At 32.7% G+C, this 19655-nt stretch overlaps 2 protein-coding genes and 1 pseudogene across 4 annotated transcripts; 1 reads left to right on the top strand and 2 right to left on the bottom strand.

Moving 5' to 3' along the window:
• The first annotated feature begins 3165 nt into the window (after positions 1-3165).
• Positions 3166-5723, top strand: LOC107889686 (receptor-like cytoplasmic kinase 176). The gene is made up of 6 exons (XM_016814207.2): positions 3166-3625; positions 3791-4116; positions 4236-4371; positions 4456-4598; positions 4686-4809; positions 4948-5723. The coding sequence occupies exons 1-6, from the start codon at positions 3577-3579 to the stop codon at positions 5361-5363; spliced, it is 1194 nt and encodes a 397-aa protein (XP_016669696.2). The 5' UTR covers positions 3166-3576; the 3' UTR covers positions 5364-5723.
• Positions 5724-6414: 691 nt separating this feature from the next.
• LOC107889687 (trafficking protein particle complex subunit 4) lies at positions 6415-8678 on the bottom strand. Of its 2 annotated transcripts, none has more exons than XM_016814210.2 (3): positions 7827-8678; positions 7587-7740; positions 6415-6839 (listed from the first exon to the last, which is right to left on the bottom strand). In XM_016814210.2, exons 1-3 carry the CDS (start codon positions 7884-7886, stop codon positions 6643-6645), a joined length of 411 nt encoding a protein of 136 aa, XP_016669699.1. In that variant the 5' UTR covers positions 7887-8678; the 3' UTR covers positions 6415-6642. The 2 variants fall into 2 exon arrangements, with proteins under 2 accessions (XP_016669699.1, XP_016669697.1); XM_016814208.2 differs by having other exon boundaries at positions 7587-7755; positions 7827-8058.
• A 2346-nt stretch (positions 8679-11024) lies between these two features.
• On the bottom strand, positions 11025-12676 carry LOC107889685 (expansin-A6-like; annotated as a pseudogene). The gene is made up of 3 exons (XR_001681832.2): positions 12417-12676; positions 11924-12242; positions 11025-11768 (listed from the first exon to the last, which is right to left on the bottom strand). The product of XR_001681832.2 is annotated as an expansin-A6-like (transcript).
• Positions 12677-19655: the final 6979 nt, after the last annotated feature.

The raw sequence follows: 19655 nt of genomic DNA, 5'->3' as shown, positions 1-19655 counted from the left end.
AAAATTGTTTAAATTTTGGTTCACAAATTTGTGACGTTCAAAGTTGTTTCATGAAAAAAAGAAACTGAATTATAAAAGAAAAGGTGAAAGAGAACTTTCAATAGATGTAGACAATACGAACAAAGAAAGTCATATAACATCGATTTTAACAACTAAGTGAAAAATAAAAAATATTGAATAGTTCAGTAACCAAGTTGTAACTTTTTTTAGTTAAGTGACCAAAATAAAAACATATCTATAGTTTAGTGATTAATAGTGTAATTTACCTTACAATTTTTTTCATTCCATTCTAATTAATTAATTAATTAATTAATAGTAAATAGTAGTTATTATTGCAATAATCACTAAAAATTAGTTTAAGCACGTTTAAGAGTAAGATTTTAACGTTTGGGATGGTAAAAAAAATTAATAGCAAATAGTAAATTAATGTATTAAATAACATAAAAATTAAAGTTTATGATAAAATTTAAGTTATATGATTTTGAAAAATACATTTCAAAGATGTCATTATGCTAGATGTCACCTCCGATACCATAAACTTGATAGGCAACTTTAACACCATAAAAATGGTTTCGTTTATGAACCACAAATTAATAAAGAAACTATCGTAATCTTCCATACAAGTAGACTTGGTGAGTTGGTATCCTAAACGTAGTTCAATGAACTCTGTTTACCAAATAGTTCAACAATGAGGGTTTTGGTCCATTCCTTCCTAATTCTTTGCTTCTTTCTTTTTCCTCTCCCCCGTGACTTTGATGGTATTATCTCCTCCCTCATAATCCATTTCCATACTCTCTTGATCCATATGTTCAAAGAAATGGGTCTCTAACCCCTGTACCTGTAAGACATCATTGGTATTCCCTATGGTAGCAACTTTGCCTTTGTCAGTTCATCATGGGTTTTGCTTTCTTGGTGATTTCTTAAAGTTCTTTCTTTTCCTCAAGCCACAGCGAGTCTTCTGTTATAGCACAAACATTTACTTTGTGTGAACTCTTTTTGGCCAATCATCCACTTATTTGATGCCACCTATCATTATATTTAATTAAAGTTTTAATAGGACAAAAAGATACTATAAAATAATTTAATAATCAATTGAATCCTCAATAAAAAATAATACTCAATTGAATCATTAATCGAATATAAACAATCAATTATCAGTTATTATGTTCACCATGTGACACGTTACATGACAAAAGTATAAAATAAAATTAAAAATATATTCCGAAACTCTTTCACATAAATGTCATGTCTAATACATAATAGAAAATGTAATGTGGTATATAAAATGATTTGTGATCTATCTACTTATGTATGTCTCATGTGTATAAGAGTTACTAAGCTTATAAAGAATTTCCTTTAGTCATCTCCACTTCTACTATAAGTATTATCAACATTAAAAATGAAAACAACTAGTTGTTTAGAAAATTGATAAAAATAAATAAATAACTCTCTTTCAAGTATAAAGTAAAAATCAAAATGGAAAAAGAAAAACATAAAACCAAAATATTATCTAGACTTAACAGCCTTTGAGCTGTTTCCATCTAAAATTGAAGGTAAAAAATTGGACGAGGACACACATTGTTTTAGTTTAAGGTGGAAATATTTAAGATAAAATGTTTGATATCTCCCAACATTTTTGGAAATGGTTGGGATGTATCCATATAAATCACGAAATAGAGAAGTATAGAAGATCGAACATAGAAATTTTACATGGAAAATCCTCAGTTAAGAGGATAAAAAATTACGGGTAAAGGGAAGCTTCGGCTTTTCACTAAACAAGCAAACGAACGAGAGTACAAAATAGAGAAAATAATCCTAAAAGAGCAATACCCAATACCTGAATATAAAACTCTCTAAAAAACCAACATTAAAATATATTTTTGACCCTTCTTCGATTACTTGTCGATCGTCTTTCTAAGTGCCTGTGAAGAGTCCGATAAATAGAGGCACACCCCAAAGAAACCAACATTAAAAGAATATGATTTGGAATCTAGAAAATTTAGTGTTTTTTGATTTTTCATATGTTTATCATTAATTTTTTATAGCTTTAAAATATATATATTTCTTAATTTTCTATTAATTTTTAATGTATTTTTTTTCAATTTTATATTTTTCATAATTTTATATGCTTTCTTATATTTTTCCATTTTTAATTTTTTTTAATAATTTTAAAAGATATATAACATTTTTACAATTTTCTATATAATTTTATGAAGTTTTAAATAATTTTAAAGAGTATATATCGACTTTTGACCAACATAACGACTTTTAACGGTTTCCATTGGCAATTCGAGACCTTAATTGTTTCTTATATTCAATAATGGTGGAGTATTGTTTTTTTTTAATTAGTAACTCAATTGAATTTTGAATTAATTTATAGGGGCTTTGTTATATTAAGTTTTAACTAAAATCTTAAATATTTATATAATTATATATAAATTATTCAATTTTGATACAAGTATATAATTATATTATATTTTCTACTATTTTATCATGTTATATAAAATTTTCAAAATGAAAATTATCAATTTATCTTGTATTAGTACACAGTCAAGTGTTTGGAGAAAATAAATAATCTAAAGTCCGGGGGCACAATGACACATGTTTGGAGAAAGTGATGTTTTTCCTTTATCTGGTTACATGCATAATACTTTCCAATTAAAAATATAACATTTTTATCATATTGACGTTCAAAATTTTACTTAGATTTAAAAAAATTTATTCAATAATGAAGTGGTAAAAAACTAATGTATAAATAATACTTCTATTATATCTTATGGATGTAATAATTCCAGTAAGAATCTACAAACAGGAATTACCGGATTTAGTAAAAGAGAAGCTTCATGATGCCTTGACAAATCAAAGAATGGCATCATTGACAAGAGCCCAACTGCCATGGCGCATTTTCACACTGGCAAAGCAACATGTTTTTTTAAGGTAAAACCAAGGGTGAAGACAAAGGTTCTTTACAGGTGTGGGGGAAGAGGGTTGACTTGACTAATCATTGAGAATCAAGAGGGAAAATTTAACCAAAGGAATCCCATATAGAGCAAACCAAGTTTGATTATTAAATTAAACCCCTCTTTCAATCTCTCTATCTCTTAATCTTATTTTGATTTTTATGCAACTTGTTTTCTATTGGTGTTTTTGGCTCATGGGTTAAAGAAAATAGTTTATTGTTTAATAGTACTATAAAATTGTCTTGTTCACATGGTGAATTTCTTGGGGGAAAACAAACAAAAGAAGCTGAAGGAGTCAACAGTCTACGATAAATGGTTGGCTGAAGTCTAAAAAGGGCTACTCTTTAAAGGAAGGTAGGAAGAAACACAGAAAGCAAGCAAATCCATCAAGCAAAGAAGCTTTTTTTTTTTTTTCCACCTTTACTTGTTGATTTTGCTCTCTTCAAGCCAAACCCACCTTCGGAAAAAGGACATCATATCCAAAATCTTGCTACCCTATTACCACCTACTGCCATCTTTTTTGATCTTCATCGATTTCCCTTTTTTTCCATTAAGAGGAAAAAAAGCCAAAAATAGAAGATTGAAAGAAAGGAAGTCTGGGTTTTACTCTGTTTTGATGGGAGTTTGCTGGAGCCATCGTATCAAGTCTGTCAGTCCTAGCACGGGTGAGTTCATTGTTGTTTTTTTTTTTTTTATTCTTTTGCTTAAAGCTTTCTTTTTCCTTCAAATTGTAACATGGATCCTGTATGGAGCTTTAAAAAACTTGGAGTTTTCGTTTAGAGTTGAGAGAATTTTATATAAAGCATGTGAAATGAACTATTGTATTACAGTGGTTAATTCAAGGAATGCCAGCAGAAATGGGAACAATTTGAGTAGTTCAAGCAGCAGGGAATCTTCAGCTTCTATTCCACAAACCCCTCGGAGTGAAGGTGAGATTTTGCAGTCTTCAAATTTAAAGACTTTCACTTTCAGTGAGCTGAAAGCAGCCACCAGAAACTTTAGACCAGACAGTGTCCTAGGAGAAGGTGGATTTGGTTCTGTCTTCAAAGGATGGATTGATGAACATTCATTCAAAGCCACCAAGCCAGGTACTGGCATAATAATTGCTGTTAAAAGGCTCAACCAAGAAGGATTCCAGGGTCACAAGGAATGGCTGGTTAGTATTTTTTTCATTTTGACTTTCTCAAATGGCTGCTTCCTGTCATTAATTTCACTTGCCATGTTTGTAATGATCTTAAATTTGGTGAAATCATGATGTCATAATTTGGTATGCAGGCTGAAATCAACTATCTTGGACAATTGCATCACCCAAATCTTGTAAAGTTGATTGGTTACTGCTTAGAGGACGAGCACCGGCTTCTGGTATACGAGTTCATGGTACGGGGTAGCATGGAGAACCATTTATTTAGGAGTGAGTTTCCTTGCATTTATGAACCATTCATATAATCATATTTATGAAATCCTATCCACTGTGGCTAATTTGATGTTGAAACAGGGGGGTCGCACTTTCCACCACTTTCTTGGGGTATACGGATGAAGGTTGCACTTGGTGCTGCCAAGGGACTTGCTTTTCTTCACAATGCCAAAACACAAGTCATATATCGCGACTTCAAAACTTCTAATATCTTGCTCGATTCAGTATGTGTAACTTAGCTAATGCTTCCCCTTCCATTTGTGTTAATATCTTTGGAATTTCATCCCTTACGTTCCATTCAATTTTTGCAGAATTACAACGCCAAACTCTCCGATTTCGGGTTGGCTAGGGATGGACCAACTGGTGACAGAAGCCATGTTTCCACTAGGGTCATGGGAACCTATGGATATGCTGCTCCAGAGTATCTAGCCACAGGTATTGGTTCCCGCTTAAAAACTTGATCTATGTTTGGCTGTTATATGTATCTACTTGATTCTCATTGCAATTAGTTATTTGTTATTGGATCATATGAGATGAAGGTATTGATATCAATTGAAATTTTCTATTGGAAAGGTCATTTGACTGCCAAGAGTGACATATACAGTTTCGGAGTTGTTCTAATAGAAATGTTATCCGGCCGACGAGCTATAGACAATAACAGACCATCTGGAGAACACAATCTGGTCGATTGGGCAAAACCTTACCTGACCAACAAACGTAGGTTATTCCGTGTGCTAGACACCCGTCTCCAAGGCCAGTATTCATTGACTCGGGCACAAGAGGCTGCTAACCTTGCACACCAGTGCTTAGCCGTAGAACCCAAGTTGAGGCCAAGCATGGATGAGGTGGTAACAGCACTCGAGAAGCTTCAGGAGACGGGAGACATGCCAAAAAGAAATCAGAAAGAACGCCGTGGAAATGCTCACAACCGTTCCAATGGTAAACCAACCACTTATCCGAAGCCTTCTGCTTCACCTCTCCATGTTTAGATCAAAACCTTTTCGATGCAGCTGCAATTTTCTTCCTGATTTGAATATCCATATGAATTGTTTTTGGGATTTAGGCAGGAAACAAGAACATGGTTGTGTACAGTGTTTTCGGGTTAAACTTTTTAAATCTAGCTCTGAAATTCATCAAGCTCAGACCCAAGAGCATGCATGAATATGATCTGGGTTTTGCTATATATCATACCATCATGATTGAGAAAAAGTGAAGGATACATGTTTATGTTTTTATGAAAATGATATTGAGCTTAGCATATGGTCTTTGCATGCCAATGTAACTAAGCTCATTTGAAACCGTGTAAGAATCCTCGTTTTGTTATAATCCATATGGTATTTTGAGATGCATGTCTTATTGTCTTTTCAAAGCTATTTACTAAGACCATACTCTTCTTTCTAAACTCTTACCGGAATTTGCCCGTCAATTGTTTGTCCATCTAATTTTCAAAACATCGAAAACCAACTATTGTCATAAGCAACCAAGCAAATTAAATGCAACTTTTTTTTTAATTCTTGAATACAAATTTAGCATGAAACAGTGCGTTAAAGAAAGGATTAAAGAGTCAAGAAAGAGAAGTCCAAATGCAAAACGATAAGTGAGATCTGGGTTAGTAAAGTGAATGGTGATTGATTGTCAAACAACAATATTTCATCTGAAAGTTCAGGTTGAACCGTAAGACCAGCGCAAGACTTGAGAAATAATCTTTTAGGATAAGATTCGAATGAAAAACAGGGAGAGACTATTCAATAACTTGAAGAGATCAGACTAACCTTTCAAAGTTCCCTACTCTTCAGCTTTCTTTTCCAACCATGCACATGAATGAAAGAAGAGACTGAAAAAGCTGAAGCTTCGAGTTGGCAAGGATAGAGACTTTGTTCTTGGTAAAATCTATGCAGGAGAGATTTCACGTACAGTATCTTTCTCATTGAATGAATGCAAATGATTCACTATGAATGTTTCATTCATAAGATCTCCCCTGCTGTAACTTCTTCCTAGATAAAGATTGAAAAACAATAGCAAATAAATAATAGGGGAGCATGCCTCTAAAAGGATTTTTTCATTAATTTTATAAATGTTAATTGGGAGAAACAACTCCAGAAATCATCATATGTTGTAAATGATTCAGCACTTATGAGCTAAACAAAGGAGCATGATGATATCCCAATACACAGGTTGATACAAACTTGATAGCAATCTTCCATCAAAAGTGTACTGATGAAGATAAGAGATGGTGACATTTTGGTAAGATAAAGGTTCCAGGACAGCTTATCGCCCCAAAAGCGCAACACGATCCTTCTGTACTGCCTGTGTCAGGTTGATGTCAAAGAGTTCGCATCGTATAGGCATCTCCATCTCATAGAAGGGGTTCTTCAAAACATAATCTGTGTAGAGCTCATAAACAACTTTCAAGAGAGCCTCCATGTGCTGTGTCCCAGGTTCGCAAACTACAAAGAACTTCGTCCCTGCAAATCATAACATGCATATTTGCAAAATCAACAGTGTAGAGAACATAATGCCTAGTTGTCTACAAAATCATGGTTTCAGAAAACATGCACATGACACTACCTCCCAAACAACCCATGTCTGGAAAATGCCATTCCATGTCAAATGCAAGAACAAGAGATTTATGCAGCACAAATTGTCAGGACTAACAAGGAGAAATAAGTAAACCACCCTTCAAGTTTGTCAATTTTCCTATAATATGGTCTCAAGTGTTATACTTATCATTAATGGCACAATTAGACTAACAGATATTTTGATACTATCATCCTATCTTCAAGTTGACGGATAAAAAACTGCTCGACAAGCATTAAATAAAAAGTATTTCACTGCCAACAGTTCTCGTCCCGTAGTTTCAGGCTTCAAGAAAGTGTAAAAGCAAGCATTGCCAACTGCGTTCATAAAAAATTATTCAAGCTTCCTATATTTATATAAAAATAAATTTCCAGAAAGTTTCATTTTCTATTCATCATCTTACATGATAAGAACTCCCAATATTCGTATTTTAAGCAGGAAAAAGGGCAAGATTAATTTCCTTAATCGAATCAACGAACATCCAAACGATGGCTGACCAATCCTAGTCTACAACTTTCAGTCAACCGAGTGGGAAAATCAGATCTGCAAATCAGTTTTCTCCAATTCTACTTTCGCATTTCAAATTTCCCCAGTATGCAAAATAGTACAATTGATATTTCTAAACAAAAAATTACCGGTAAGAGATTGAAAACAATGGAGATCAAATGTATCAGCTTCAAGTAGCTCAATTCCAGAACAACCAGTGGTAGGCGATAGCTGCTGTGAGATAGCGTGCATCGAATGCCATAGACTAGCCACTCTCAAGCTATCATTCGTATCCATCCGCCCCTTGGATCCATAATCCTTCAGAAAAAGAAAAACTTTTCCAAATATTCTCGAGAAACAAACAGAAAAGGGTTTCAAAGAAATGATACCTTATAAAATATCAAACCTCCTGATTTGTTGATTATGTAAAGACTGTAAATCGCAGCCATTGTCAAGAGAACAGAACTCAAAACCCTAAAACTTATTGCTTGGAAATGAATTACTCTGATTCTGTGGGACTGGGAATTGGGAAGTCATTTCTTTTCTTTTTCTTCTTAAATATCCAATTGACGTTTTAGACCTCACTTGAAAAGTTAAATTACATCAGGCTTAGCTCATAGTGCCACGTAAGGGCACATGGATGCTTTCGTAAATTTAAGGAAAAGCCGGTCCGTTTCGGAAGGAAACAAACAATAAAAAGTAGAAAAAATTCAAAAATTTTTTGGTAGGGAGAGGGAGAAGTGAGTGAGTCAGAATCAGAGAAATGGCGGTGAGTCGAAACTAACAACATTATGAGGATGTATTCTGGAATCGAGGGTCATCCATTCCGGGCTTCAGATCGGTATTCCCTTGGATCCAATAGCTCTGCTTAGTTGGTTGGTTAATAAATATTACGTTAACGGAGAAGGTCGATGTGTGTGATAGGGGAAACTACGATTTGTTTCAATGATTGCCGAGTTCTACTCCAATCGAATCACACATTGTTCGAGCGTTGCGAAGATCAGCTTCCCACCACATCGTTTCGATTTTCTTCCTACATGTTTTTGGTTATGGATCGAGGAAGGCGGAATAGGTTCAAATGCTTCAAAATTCTTGCACAATAAAAGTGATTTAGAGTGTTAGAAATTATGCTTCGAGATGATTTTCCATACTTATGTCAGCATATATATATATTTACTCATAGAGAAGGCTAAAAGAAGATAAAAAATGAATGAGAAAAAAAGTGAGAGTCGATATGCTTGATCCCAAGAGCTTGTTCGTACTATATTATGATAACTAGCTTAGTGACTGTAAGTACGGTGAAAAGAAACCAACATAACAAATATACAGGGTAAAGTTGTAGAGGTTATGGGAGTAGGAACCGTAGAGCAGAGCTACAAAAGTTATAGAGGTAAAACCTAAAATACATATGACAACAGGAAAGTCGAAGTGAAACACGAAAACGACATGGAAGAGAGCTAGAGCTTTGCTGAAATGAAGCCCGAAAGCATTAATGGATTGGGCCCTGCTTGATACCAAGCCCAAATGACGCACCCAATCATTATTGTACTGGTACAAATTGATGGTAGGTTTTTTAAGTTTCAACTTTCACGCATTGATTCAATGAACAACTGTTTTTTCCAAGCTGTAAACAAATGAAGATGAAAAGTAACAAGTTTATGACTTCCTCTAATGCATCCCATTACTAACTAAGCTCCGCCAATTACAAATAACAGAACAGAAGTCTTCTCTTTTTGTTTTTCGTATAAGCACGGGGACTAGATGTACCTTTTTCAATTACAAATTTTGTAGTTTAGACATAGGAATTGTAAGTGCTGAACAACAAAAAAAAAGATAGAAGGAATTGTAAGTAATTCAATGTATTGGTTGATGCTCTATTGATGTAGAAGTTTTTAAGTTAAGCTACTGGAAGCTGCAGTAGTGTGCATTGAACAATGGTTGGGGTGGTGAAGAGGATTTTGACTTCAGCTCAAACAGAGATCAATCAGGTTCGTGGTTTCTTGCATTATTTCTCATAGTTTTAGCCTCTGTATTGCGAATGTATAGGTCAAACATTGCTACTATCAACCTGACAGGCCGAACCTTAATTTTGATTGACAGAAGAAATTCCCATGCAAAGTTTTGAAAGGATTCCTAAATTAAGCAAAGATGATGATAACTTTTGGTACATATTCCATTTCCATTATAGCCTGTCTGCCTTTGCAAACCTCCCCAATTGTAAAATATATATATCACTGTTTGGCCAGCTTATGCTAAAAGGATAGCATAATCCAGCTTGAGATTGACTTTTATTAACTAGTTATTGGATTCTTGTTGACTAGTTTTAACAGAAGACTATATAGTTTCGACCCCAGGACTGAATTGCCATAGATTGTGAGGAGTGGCCAAATTTGAAGTATCCATTTGCTCTACCAAACCAATTTTTATCGTGATTGGAATCTGAAACCTAGGCCGAGCTTCATCGTCCTATTATTTTACCTAAAAAGGCATACAACTTGATAATTTTCTTGGGAAAAAGACAATGAAAGAGATGCCGTTTGTCTGTTAAAACCAACCATCTTAAGTGGAAGCATCTTTAAAGTTGGTAAAGGCCAAGGAACGGCATAGAGTTGGGTCAAAAAATTCGGATGGTAATGCAATTTTGAGATGGCCAAAGCCCAAAGCCACCGCGCTTTTATTGCTTTATTCAATTTATTTTCCTTTCAAAGCAAGTAAGCAGAGACCATATATATCGATAACAAAAGAAAAGGATGTCTGTTTGGCTCAAAATTAGATGCATTGTTATTGATAGTTGATATTTCACAGAAGAGGAAATATAGTACCTTCAGTTAGACAGGACATTTTTCTCTATTTCTGGGATGTGATGTCTATCTGTTAATCACACTTGCCATAAAAACCATTTTAATGTATCAAAATACTCATTTCCCTAAGTTGTTATTGGCTAATACTACGGTACTAGTTAATTAATACAATGAATGATGTGCCGTTTTACATTTGCTCATTGTCGATAGACCCTAATCGTTAAGACTTTTTAAGAAGTGTACTCTAAAGACGACATATTTGGCGGCTGAGGGAAGCCGATGGTGCTAACCAGATATGCTAATTTGTGTATTAACATTTAACGACATGTTTATTTTCTTTTGCGTATCATCATAATACTCATTGATTCATATTTGCATCTGGTATCTCACTTTCAAGGCATCAAATAAAGGTAAAAAGGCAAAAGGGGTTGTGGGGGTGGAGCCATGGAAGCTGAAAACATAAAAAGAAAGTTAAATGGACGGCAAGGGCGAGTGCCAGACTAGCAGCACATGGTCTTCTTCACCATCAACCGACATGTGGTTCATGGAAAGCCCTACTTTGCAGTCCCCTCCTTCCTTTGATATTTACCACTATTTCTTGCTTTGAAGCAATGGCCAGTTGAGCACAAACCAAAACCCCCCATAATAAACGCTACCTAAGATTAAATACATCCTTTAATAACTCTTTTATTTGCTTTGAGAATTAGATTGGAAGCTCTTAAATATCTTTTAATGAAAAATGAGAAAGCTAAATGAAGCAAGATAAATATAGAAGAAGGTACAGTATTAGAGCAGTAAAAATGAAAATTAGTATATATATATAATGACTAAGACCAAGAGCTGCGGGCTACATGTTTTGCCTTGATTTGCAGCCGCTTCAGCCCCCTTAAACAACATTTTACCACTAGCTGGACTTTGAACTAACTATTAGCACCAGCTCAATCACCAACAAAAGAAAAGGAAAACGCCGACCCAAGATTACGGTGAAAAACAAAAGTTACTACATATGCTTCGCTTTAATCACTTTGCTAAACTATCTATCACCATTTTCTTTTCTTTTTTTGTAAATTCCACCGAACACCCCCCAACCCCCATTTTTACTTTTACCCAACTACCCACTACTTCAAAATTTCCTGGGAAAATACAGGAATTTTGAAGAGCTGGGTTAAAAAAGGAAAATAATATATGAAGATATTACTAAAAAGGGGCAAGTGTGAGATTCAAACGCGGAAATTCTTTCCCGTGAAGGTTTGGCCGAATTGCCAATTAGCAGGTGCCACGTTCAAGGAAGTGGAGGTTCGCCTGTCACTGCCCGTGACTCTGAACGAGAGTGCCTGACCCACCAAAACGGCGTTTGACTGCCAGTTTTGACCCCAGTTACGGCTCATGCTCATCCAATTGGTGTTGGTTCCCTTCACCTTCACCTTCACGATATCCCCTGCACCCGCGACGTTGGTGACCAAAACCAAGTTGAAGTAACGGAATCCGTTAATGGTGAATCGTATCCCCCCTTGCTTTCGGCATGGCACTCTGTCAAAAATAATCAACAGTTAATTAATCGCAGTAAATATAATCTGTTTGGTTCCGAAGAAAACTGGGAACAAGAAAATTCTGTAGAAATCGTACGAATATAACAATGGCAGAAAACCCAATGCAGTAAAAGGGGAAAGATTTTGGGGACTCACCTACGGTAAGAGACGGGGACAATACCAGCACGGTACTCGGCGATTTTGAGGAACATAGGCATGGCAAGGTCAAAGTGAGGGCGTGGAGGGTTGCACCAGCCGCCATTGTCATTTGGGAGAGCATAGTTAGGAGGGCAAAAGTTAGTGGCAGTGATAATAATGGAAGGGCTGCCGGAGTGACACCATCTGGGGTCGTTTGCGCACTTAATCTCAAAGCAAGCACCGCAGCTAAGGCCATTATTGAAAAGTGCAGGGCTTAAAGCTGCTGTATTCACGCCATAGCCTTGACTGTAGAGATTCCCGTACCCACATGCACCGCCTAAAACAAAGGGACGAAAAAAATTCAAACACCATTTTAATGGTTTTAGGGAAATGCAATGCAAAAAAATCATGGTTTTAGGGAAATGCAGAACAAGGCCTTGTGCAAGACAACTGTATTAACTACAGCAGTTTATGGTTAAAGAAGAAGATTAACGGACTAAAAAACAAATACCCATTGTTCCAGAAGCATCGCTTCCACCATAAAATGTAGCATGGGCACTTTCCCAAGCTCCACCAGTAAAAACTCCAGGGATTCTTGCATTCACCACAGCCAAAAAAGGAGAGCAATGAAGCAAAACAGAGCACACTCAAGGAAAAAGAAGGAGCAACTGCGGACATTGTTATTTTTCTTTAGTTTTAAGATGGGGGAAAATTATAAGAGAGTAAAGAAAGAGAAATGCTGATGTGTTGAATATCGGGCGTATGGGAAGCGGGAAGATGGTGGGGGTACTTATTGAGGAGCTGAAATGGGGGGGGGAGGGGGTTAAACTGTTGTTGAAAAGGTAATCACAGACATGTTGAAAAGGTAATCAAAGTATATTAATAAATTAATATGAGATACGATTACTTTAAAACACATCACCCCTTTCTTTTTTTTTGCCTTTTTTCTTTATAATAAATGTTTGGCTTTAGGTCCGGGTTAACTAAATTTGGAACACCATGTGATGTGCCTCACACATGGGCAAAAAGTTGAAGACCTAATCAAAATAATTGGACATGCCGCACATGCATCCTTGAACCAAATTACTAGAGAGGATATTAGTGTGAACTCCTCGGGTTCCTATCTCATATTCATCATTGAGACTTTTATCTTTGATTTCAGGTTAAACCCTTTTTTTCTTTTCTTATGTATCCTTTCACCATTCTTTGATTTCCAAGCATTCAAGTGGACTTAAGAGTTATAATACTAAATTATGACAATTTTAGAAAAAAAATATTTATGTGAAAAATATACGGCTGAATTACACCCAAAATTTTTAAACTATTAATAAGTTTATGTTTTATTCATTCAATTTTCAAAAGTTACAAAATGATAATTGGACTATTTGAAAAATTATATTTAAGTCAATGGGTTGTTAAGTTTTTTTAAAAAAATAAAATCTAGCTAGCAATTTTCAAGCGATGGTTTGACAATCGGTACAATGGATCAATAGTCAATGATGAGTAGAAGAACATACCGAATTGATCTGACGGCCAATGCCGGAGAACGGAAAAGAAAGTTGCTTAAATTTTGGTTCGTAGATCATAACGTTCAAAGCTATTTCGTGAAATGAAATTGAATTGTAGAAGAGAAAAGGAAGGAAAGCTTTTGATTAGTGCAGTCAGTGCGAATAGAAAATGTCATACAATAGTAATTTTAACAATATATAGTGACTTAAATAAAAACTTTTGAATAGTTCAGTGACCATTTTGTAACTTTTTTGAAGCTGAGCAACCTAAACGTAAACTTAATAATAATTTAGTAAACTTAGTTGTACAATTTACCCAAATATGTTTTTAAAAAAAGCTACATAAAAAATAAACGAGGCTTTGAAATAATGAAGTAAGGTTTTAAAGATGTAATTGATTCATTCTAATTTTAAAAAGGTTTTTTATATATTTTATATAAAACTGTAAAAATATAAAAACATGATCATAATATTTTTTATATTTTTAAATAAAATGGATTTTTTTATTTCTTAAAATATTTACTAGAGTGAGGCAAAGATGTAGACCCATTAAGGAGGAAGATTTTGGCCGCAAGTTTTAAAGCTGCTCCATACCCGAGGTAAAGATCGAACCCTCGACCACTAGTTAAGATAAAAGATCTTTATTATCTCACCTAACTCCCGAGACTAAATAAAATAAATTTTTAATTACACCATCTAAAACATTTAAATATAATATAGATAGATAGATTGAATACAATATAATTAAACAATAAAACATGACATATAGCATAAATATATAAAAATTTTAAGAATTTTACATTTGATGGATTGATGTTATATAACTGCAAACACTATTAATTTAAAAAATATAACAATGATATTTATTTCTAAAGATGTTTAAAAGTATTTTTTTTAATAAAAATAATAAAGAATATTTTAAGCCTAACCATTAGTATTTTTGTTTAGCTCTATATATCCCCGTAATAATATTGTTTTTAACTAGTGGAGATAACAAACAAAATATAGTAAAATGCAAAGGGAAAGCGCTTAAGATGGTGAGAAGTGGGACCAAAACTCGTCCTTTTTACGCGTCTGTAAATCAAATTGAAGGCATGATGGAGCTGAAGCCAACAGAGGCCGTTGCTGCATCTGCATGGCGACTAAGCTTTAACCGTGAAACAGGACAGGGATCCCCTCCTCATCCCCATTTTCCCCTCCTTTATTACCATCCACTGCAACACCAACAGCAGCTTCTTCTTCTTTTCTTTTTTTTTTTCTTCCTTTTCCTTTTCTTTTGAATGCATTATTTATCACACCCAAAAATTAAGAAAGAAACAAGAGCCACAGTTGCTGTTTTTCCTACTGGGCCCTATTGAATTTTATCTAATCTGACGATCCATTCAAATATATATATAATAATTTAAATTTCAAACTATTTATAAATCTTTCGTCCTCCACAATTGGGATTTTACTGGTTTATTTTATCTTGTAGGGAGTAACTTAGGGATGGAAAAAAATTTGTTACCATTCGGCTTTTCCTTGGTACATGTGATAACTAATCAAATTTGTACTATTATTCCTTATTACGTTTTGGGTTTGAATTGACTATTTTTTAAGCTTTAATAAAAAGGTACATTTGAACTTTTTCTTTAACATTCTGGTCCTTTTTTCTTTACATTTGAACTTGAGATTTTAAATTTAAGACTTATCATATATGAATTTGTGGAGTGTGCCTCGTATTTTCGGTCGAACAGACGGCGACGTCATGACAAGAAACTTCCTGATGTTGCGACGATGCGAATGGAGATGTTGCGACATGGCTACGTGTTCCCTACATAAATTGAGTTTCTTCTCTTAGTGAAACTTTGATTACTCTTGATATTTTAGTATGATTAGACCTCTAATCTTAAATTATTTAAAGGAGCATTGCATCTCTGTTTTAAGAGGCAAAAAAAAAGCAATTATGGAGGCAATAAGATGTAGTCGCAGATGAGTTTTGGTGAGAGTTTCTATGGTAACTATGGAGAGAATTTCGTACTCCTTTTGAGAGAGCTCTATGAGAGTTAGGGCTTTGTCCATATTGTACTCTCATTTGTTTTCTCATTTAGTGAAAAGTTGAAGCCTCCCTTGCTCTGCTCGTGGTTTTTATTCTCTTCGGATGAATTTTTTCACATAAAATTTATATGTTCGATCTTCTCTATTTTTCTCTTTCATTATTTATATGGGTCGACCTCTAATAAAATTTGATCTAAATTCAATCTAGTTGAATTATTTATTTTTGTCTAGTTATAACTTGGACTTTCAAAAACACTCATAATAATTGGGTTAGGAGAAGTAGGAGGTTTGAATAATAGTTATCCAAATTTTCGCATTTATTTAAAGACAATATTAGATAAATGTAATTATGAGTTGAATCAAATAATCATTTATGTTGATAGGTGATCCCATAAAATTTAAGGAGTGATTTAGGCGTGGAGAAGGTGGGTTAGGTGGAATAATCTGTAATATTCATTCACGTACCATGCCGTTAATGCAAGTGCATGTTAATAAAATTGGAGACGTAAATTTATGTCCCAATCTGACGGACCAACCAGATGTAGGAAATCTGCCATGCAAGCCCGGGTATTGAAGATTTGAATAAAAAAAAGTACTAAAGTGCATGATGTCGGAGCTTCTTCACCAACACATAATGTACAATACTACGTGGGTATGGCTTGAGGTTGGCGTGTGAAGGTGCCACCCACTGGATCTAACATCATCTCTAATCTATTCTTCTTTGCTTTTGGATTCCCTCATATCTCATGATGCCATGCCCTTATTTCTTATTTCCTAAATGGTTTGATTTCAATTTTACAATAACTTACAATCATATCCTCATCTATATATTAACTACAATTACTTCCGTTTATTTATCAAACTAAAAAATCTAAATAACCTAGATTTAAATATTAAATATGTATATAATGAGATTTTAATTTAAAATTAAATTGTGTTTTCAACGTTTTCTAACCGTTTCAATCGTATCTTTTATCACATCCCAACATTTGATCCAACACTTTATGCATATTTTAATACTAAAATTCAAATTTTAATATTTTAATACCCCATATATATACACACTTTTTTTTTACAAATATCAAAAGGGTCATTATTATTGAACAAAAAAGATCATTATTTAAAGGTAATTATTGGGTCACAAGCACCGGAACTTTTTCACATTTACTATTTATTTATTTATTTTAAATATACATGTGCTTTTTCTCATCGGCGGTGTCAGCTTCCAAGCTCGCTATCGTCTATTTTTTTCTCTCTCTCACCAACTTTTTTCTTTCTTTTTTTTCATTCACTTCACATGTCTTCTCTTTTTTTTTCAGTTTGCAGATCTATTTTGTAGGTATTTTTGTTGTCTTCACAAGTTTGTGATGGATAGATAATGATGTATGTCGTTCGTTAAAACACCACCCGCCACGTAGTTTTTCTTGAAAAGCGGGTGCCTCTTCGTTAGTTTCTTAATCTAATTCTGTTTTGAGAATATTTCAGAATAATAAATAATTTCATGAGTTGATTTGAACCCGTGTCGTCTTAAATTTTATATATTTTGTTTTTTGTTTTTTTTCCCATTGTTTAATAAGTCTTCAATTTTAGTGTATCTGCTCTTGTAGCACGATTTTTAGTCTTGCTTATGCATGTAATCTTTGTTTTACAAGTGATTTTAAGGATGATTTTGTTGTCATTCTCTATAGTTTGGTGAATGCTCTATTCTTTTGTCAATTTCTGCTCGCCGCTTTGGACCATCCAAGGTTGATTTCCTTATCATGTTAAGTGCTTGCAATTACTCCAATATATCGTGCTTGAGTTGTGACAAAACCAATGTTAACTTGTTTTAATATTCTATTGATGCTGAGGCTAAAGCCTTTGTTTTGTTGATGGAATTTGTCATTTACCATCTATGACGAGTATTTATTATTTTTTTCTCCTAAATTATATGGTTTCATTTATTAAATGAATTAATGAATTTACCTCATATATATATATATAATAAATGTTTAATGAATTAAGAAATTTCAGGGCCAAAATATCAAATAACTATCTCATTATTTAATTCCTAAAATTTTATTACTAAATTCACTCGAGTGAATACCTTAATAAATAAATGGGGCAACCAATTCCTCAAGTCTCTTCCTAGGGTTTGACTTTGCATGTATATACTATATTAAATTAAATTAGAAGATGAATAAACAAATGTTTTATGTAACCCTTATCACATGGGATTTCTTAATTGCCTTTTTGTTGACATTATAAGAAAGTCCACTCCACAAATTATATATAACAACAACAACAAAAAAAAAAAACCTTTGAAGATAGTGCATCCATTAATTATACATTATCCCAAGTTAAACATTTTTAGAAACTCTTAGTTGGACTAACTAACAAGCAAGATAGCATTTAAAAAAAAATCACATTGTATCAATATTATTACTAATATAAGAGGACATGAGTTTGACAATGTTAAAATATATTATTTTTCTATTTACGGATTAAAAAAATTTACGAATAATTTTAGACATTATATAAAAAGAACAAATATCATTAAAATTTAAAATAAAATTATTTAAAATAATAATTCTCACAATTTATCTTCAACCAGCCCTTTGTGAAAAAAAAAAGTTGACATATTAATTTATTGGTGATAACTTGTTTACATTATAGTTGATATGAATACAAGATCAAAGAATAACATTACTTAATCTTCAATATTCAAAGGAATATAGTAACATGCATTTCTTCTAAATGATAGGTTTAAATACTTAGTTTCCCCTTTGACTTTATGATGTGCATAACAGTTTGACTTTTCTTTTTCTAAATATATCTGATTGTATTACAAAATATGAACTTTAATTTTTGATTCCCTTAGGAAGGTACTACTACGTGGTACCCAATTTCTCGCCTCCTATTAAAAAAATTATTAGTAGTTTATTAAGATATATTAATGAAATAATTTAGAATTATTTGAATTAAATATAATTATTAAGTATTAATAGATGATGTCTTGTGGTTCAATAATAGCATATTAAATTTTATACGATAAGTGCAATAAATATAAATCTTAAAAAATTATAATAACTTGAAACCCAGATTTATATTTATATACAGAGGCGACGCTGGGGCAAGCAAGAATTTTAGCTCCAAAAATGGAAATTTTGTGTTTAGTCCATTTAGAAATAATAAAATTATAAATTAATTTATTATAAAATTACACTTTTAACTTTCCAAAATATGAAAAATAATTATGTTTAATCATTAAAAAATAACGAAATTATAAATTAATGCATAGTAAAAATTTAAAATTTTTAATAGAGTATAATATATATATGTACGAACTTCAAAAAAAAAAGTGAAGGATATAAACCCTCTTTAAAATTTTAAAATTAACAAAATTATGCTATCAAAATATGTAATTTTATTATATTGTTAAAAATTAAACTAATTAATATTTAAAAATAGAGTTCACATGATTACTTCAAAATTAATAATTTTTTAATGTGAAATTTTAATTAATTTATTTAATTTTCAACTTAATAAATTGCCTCTATTTAAGTACGTTGAAGAAAAATATAATTGTTGATAGTCTTGTCAAAATAGTTTGGGACAAAAGACCAGGCTCAAGATTATTTGAGGATCCTCCTTTGAGGACCTAGGCTAAATACGTTTGTAGTCATATTACTTTCACCAAAAACAAAATTCATAATATAATAATTAACTTTTTTTATTATAATTATATTAGCTATTAATAAAAGACAAATTACTTTTATACTTGCAAATGTAAAATTTTCATTGTGTTAAATAGTTCTAAACTAATAACTTTAAATTTAATAAAATTATTACGTAAATAAGTTATTAATAAATAATTAAAAAGATTGTAGTGACATATTAATAATATTGTAATAAAATTGAGATAATAATTAATTCATAATAAAGTAGTAAATTATGATAGGCATACAATAATCATAAAATTTGTTCTTAAAATTTCAAAACTTGAATAAGCTATAAATAAGAATAGTTTATTTTTTTTTTACAAATCTCATCATTATTGTAGCATAATTTTAAATTTTACAACTATAGATTATTAAATTGTATGTTTCTATAGTTGCAAAGGTTTTAATCAATTAAGTTTTAGCTCGATTGGTATAGACATTGTTGTCAATGTAAGAGCATATGGATTAGAGTGTATTGAAGCACATTATCTTTTTATTTATGAG

The sequence above is a fragment of the Gossypium hirsutum genome, chromosome A09 (assembly GCF_007990345.1).
Source record: "Gossypium hirsutum isolate 1008001.06 chromosome A09, Gossypium_hirsutum_v2.1, whole genome shotgun sequence".
Classification (NCBI taxonomy): domain Eukaryota; kingdom Viridiplantae; phylum Streptophyta; class Magnoliopsida; order Malvales; family Malvaceae; genus Gossypium; species Gossypium hirsutum.
Note: the sequence above shows the minus strand (reverse complement) of the source record. Positions and strands in the feature narration are given on the sequence as shown.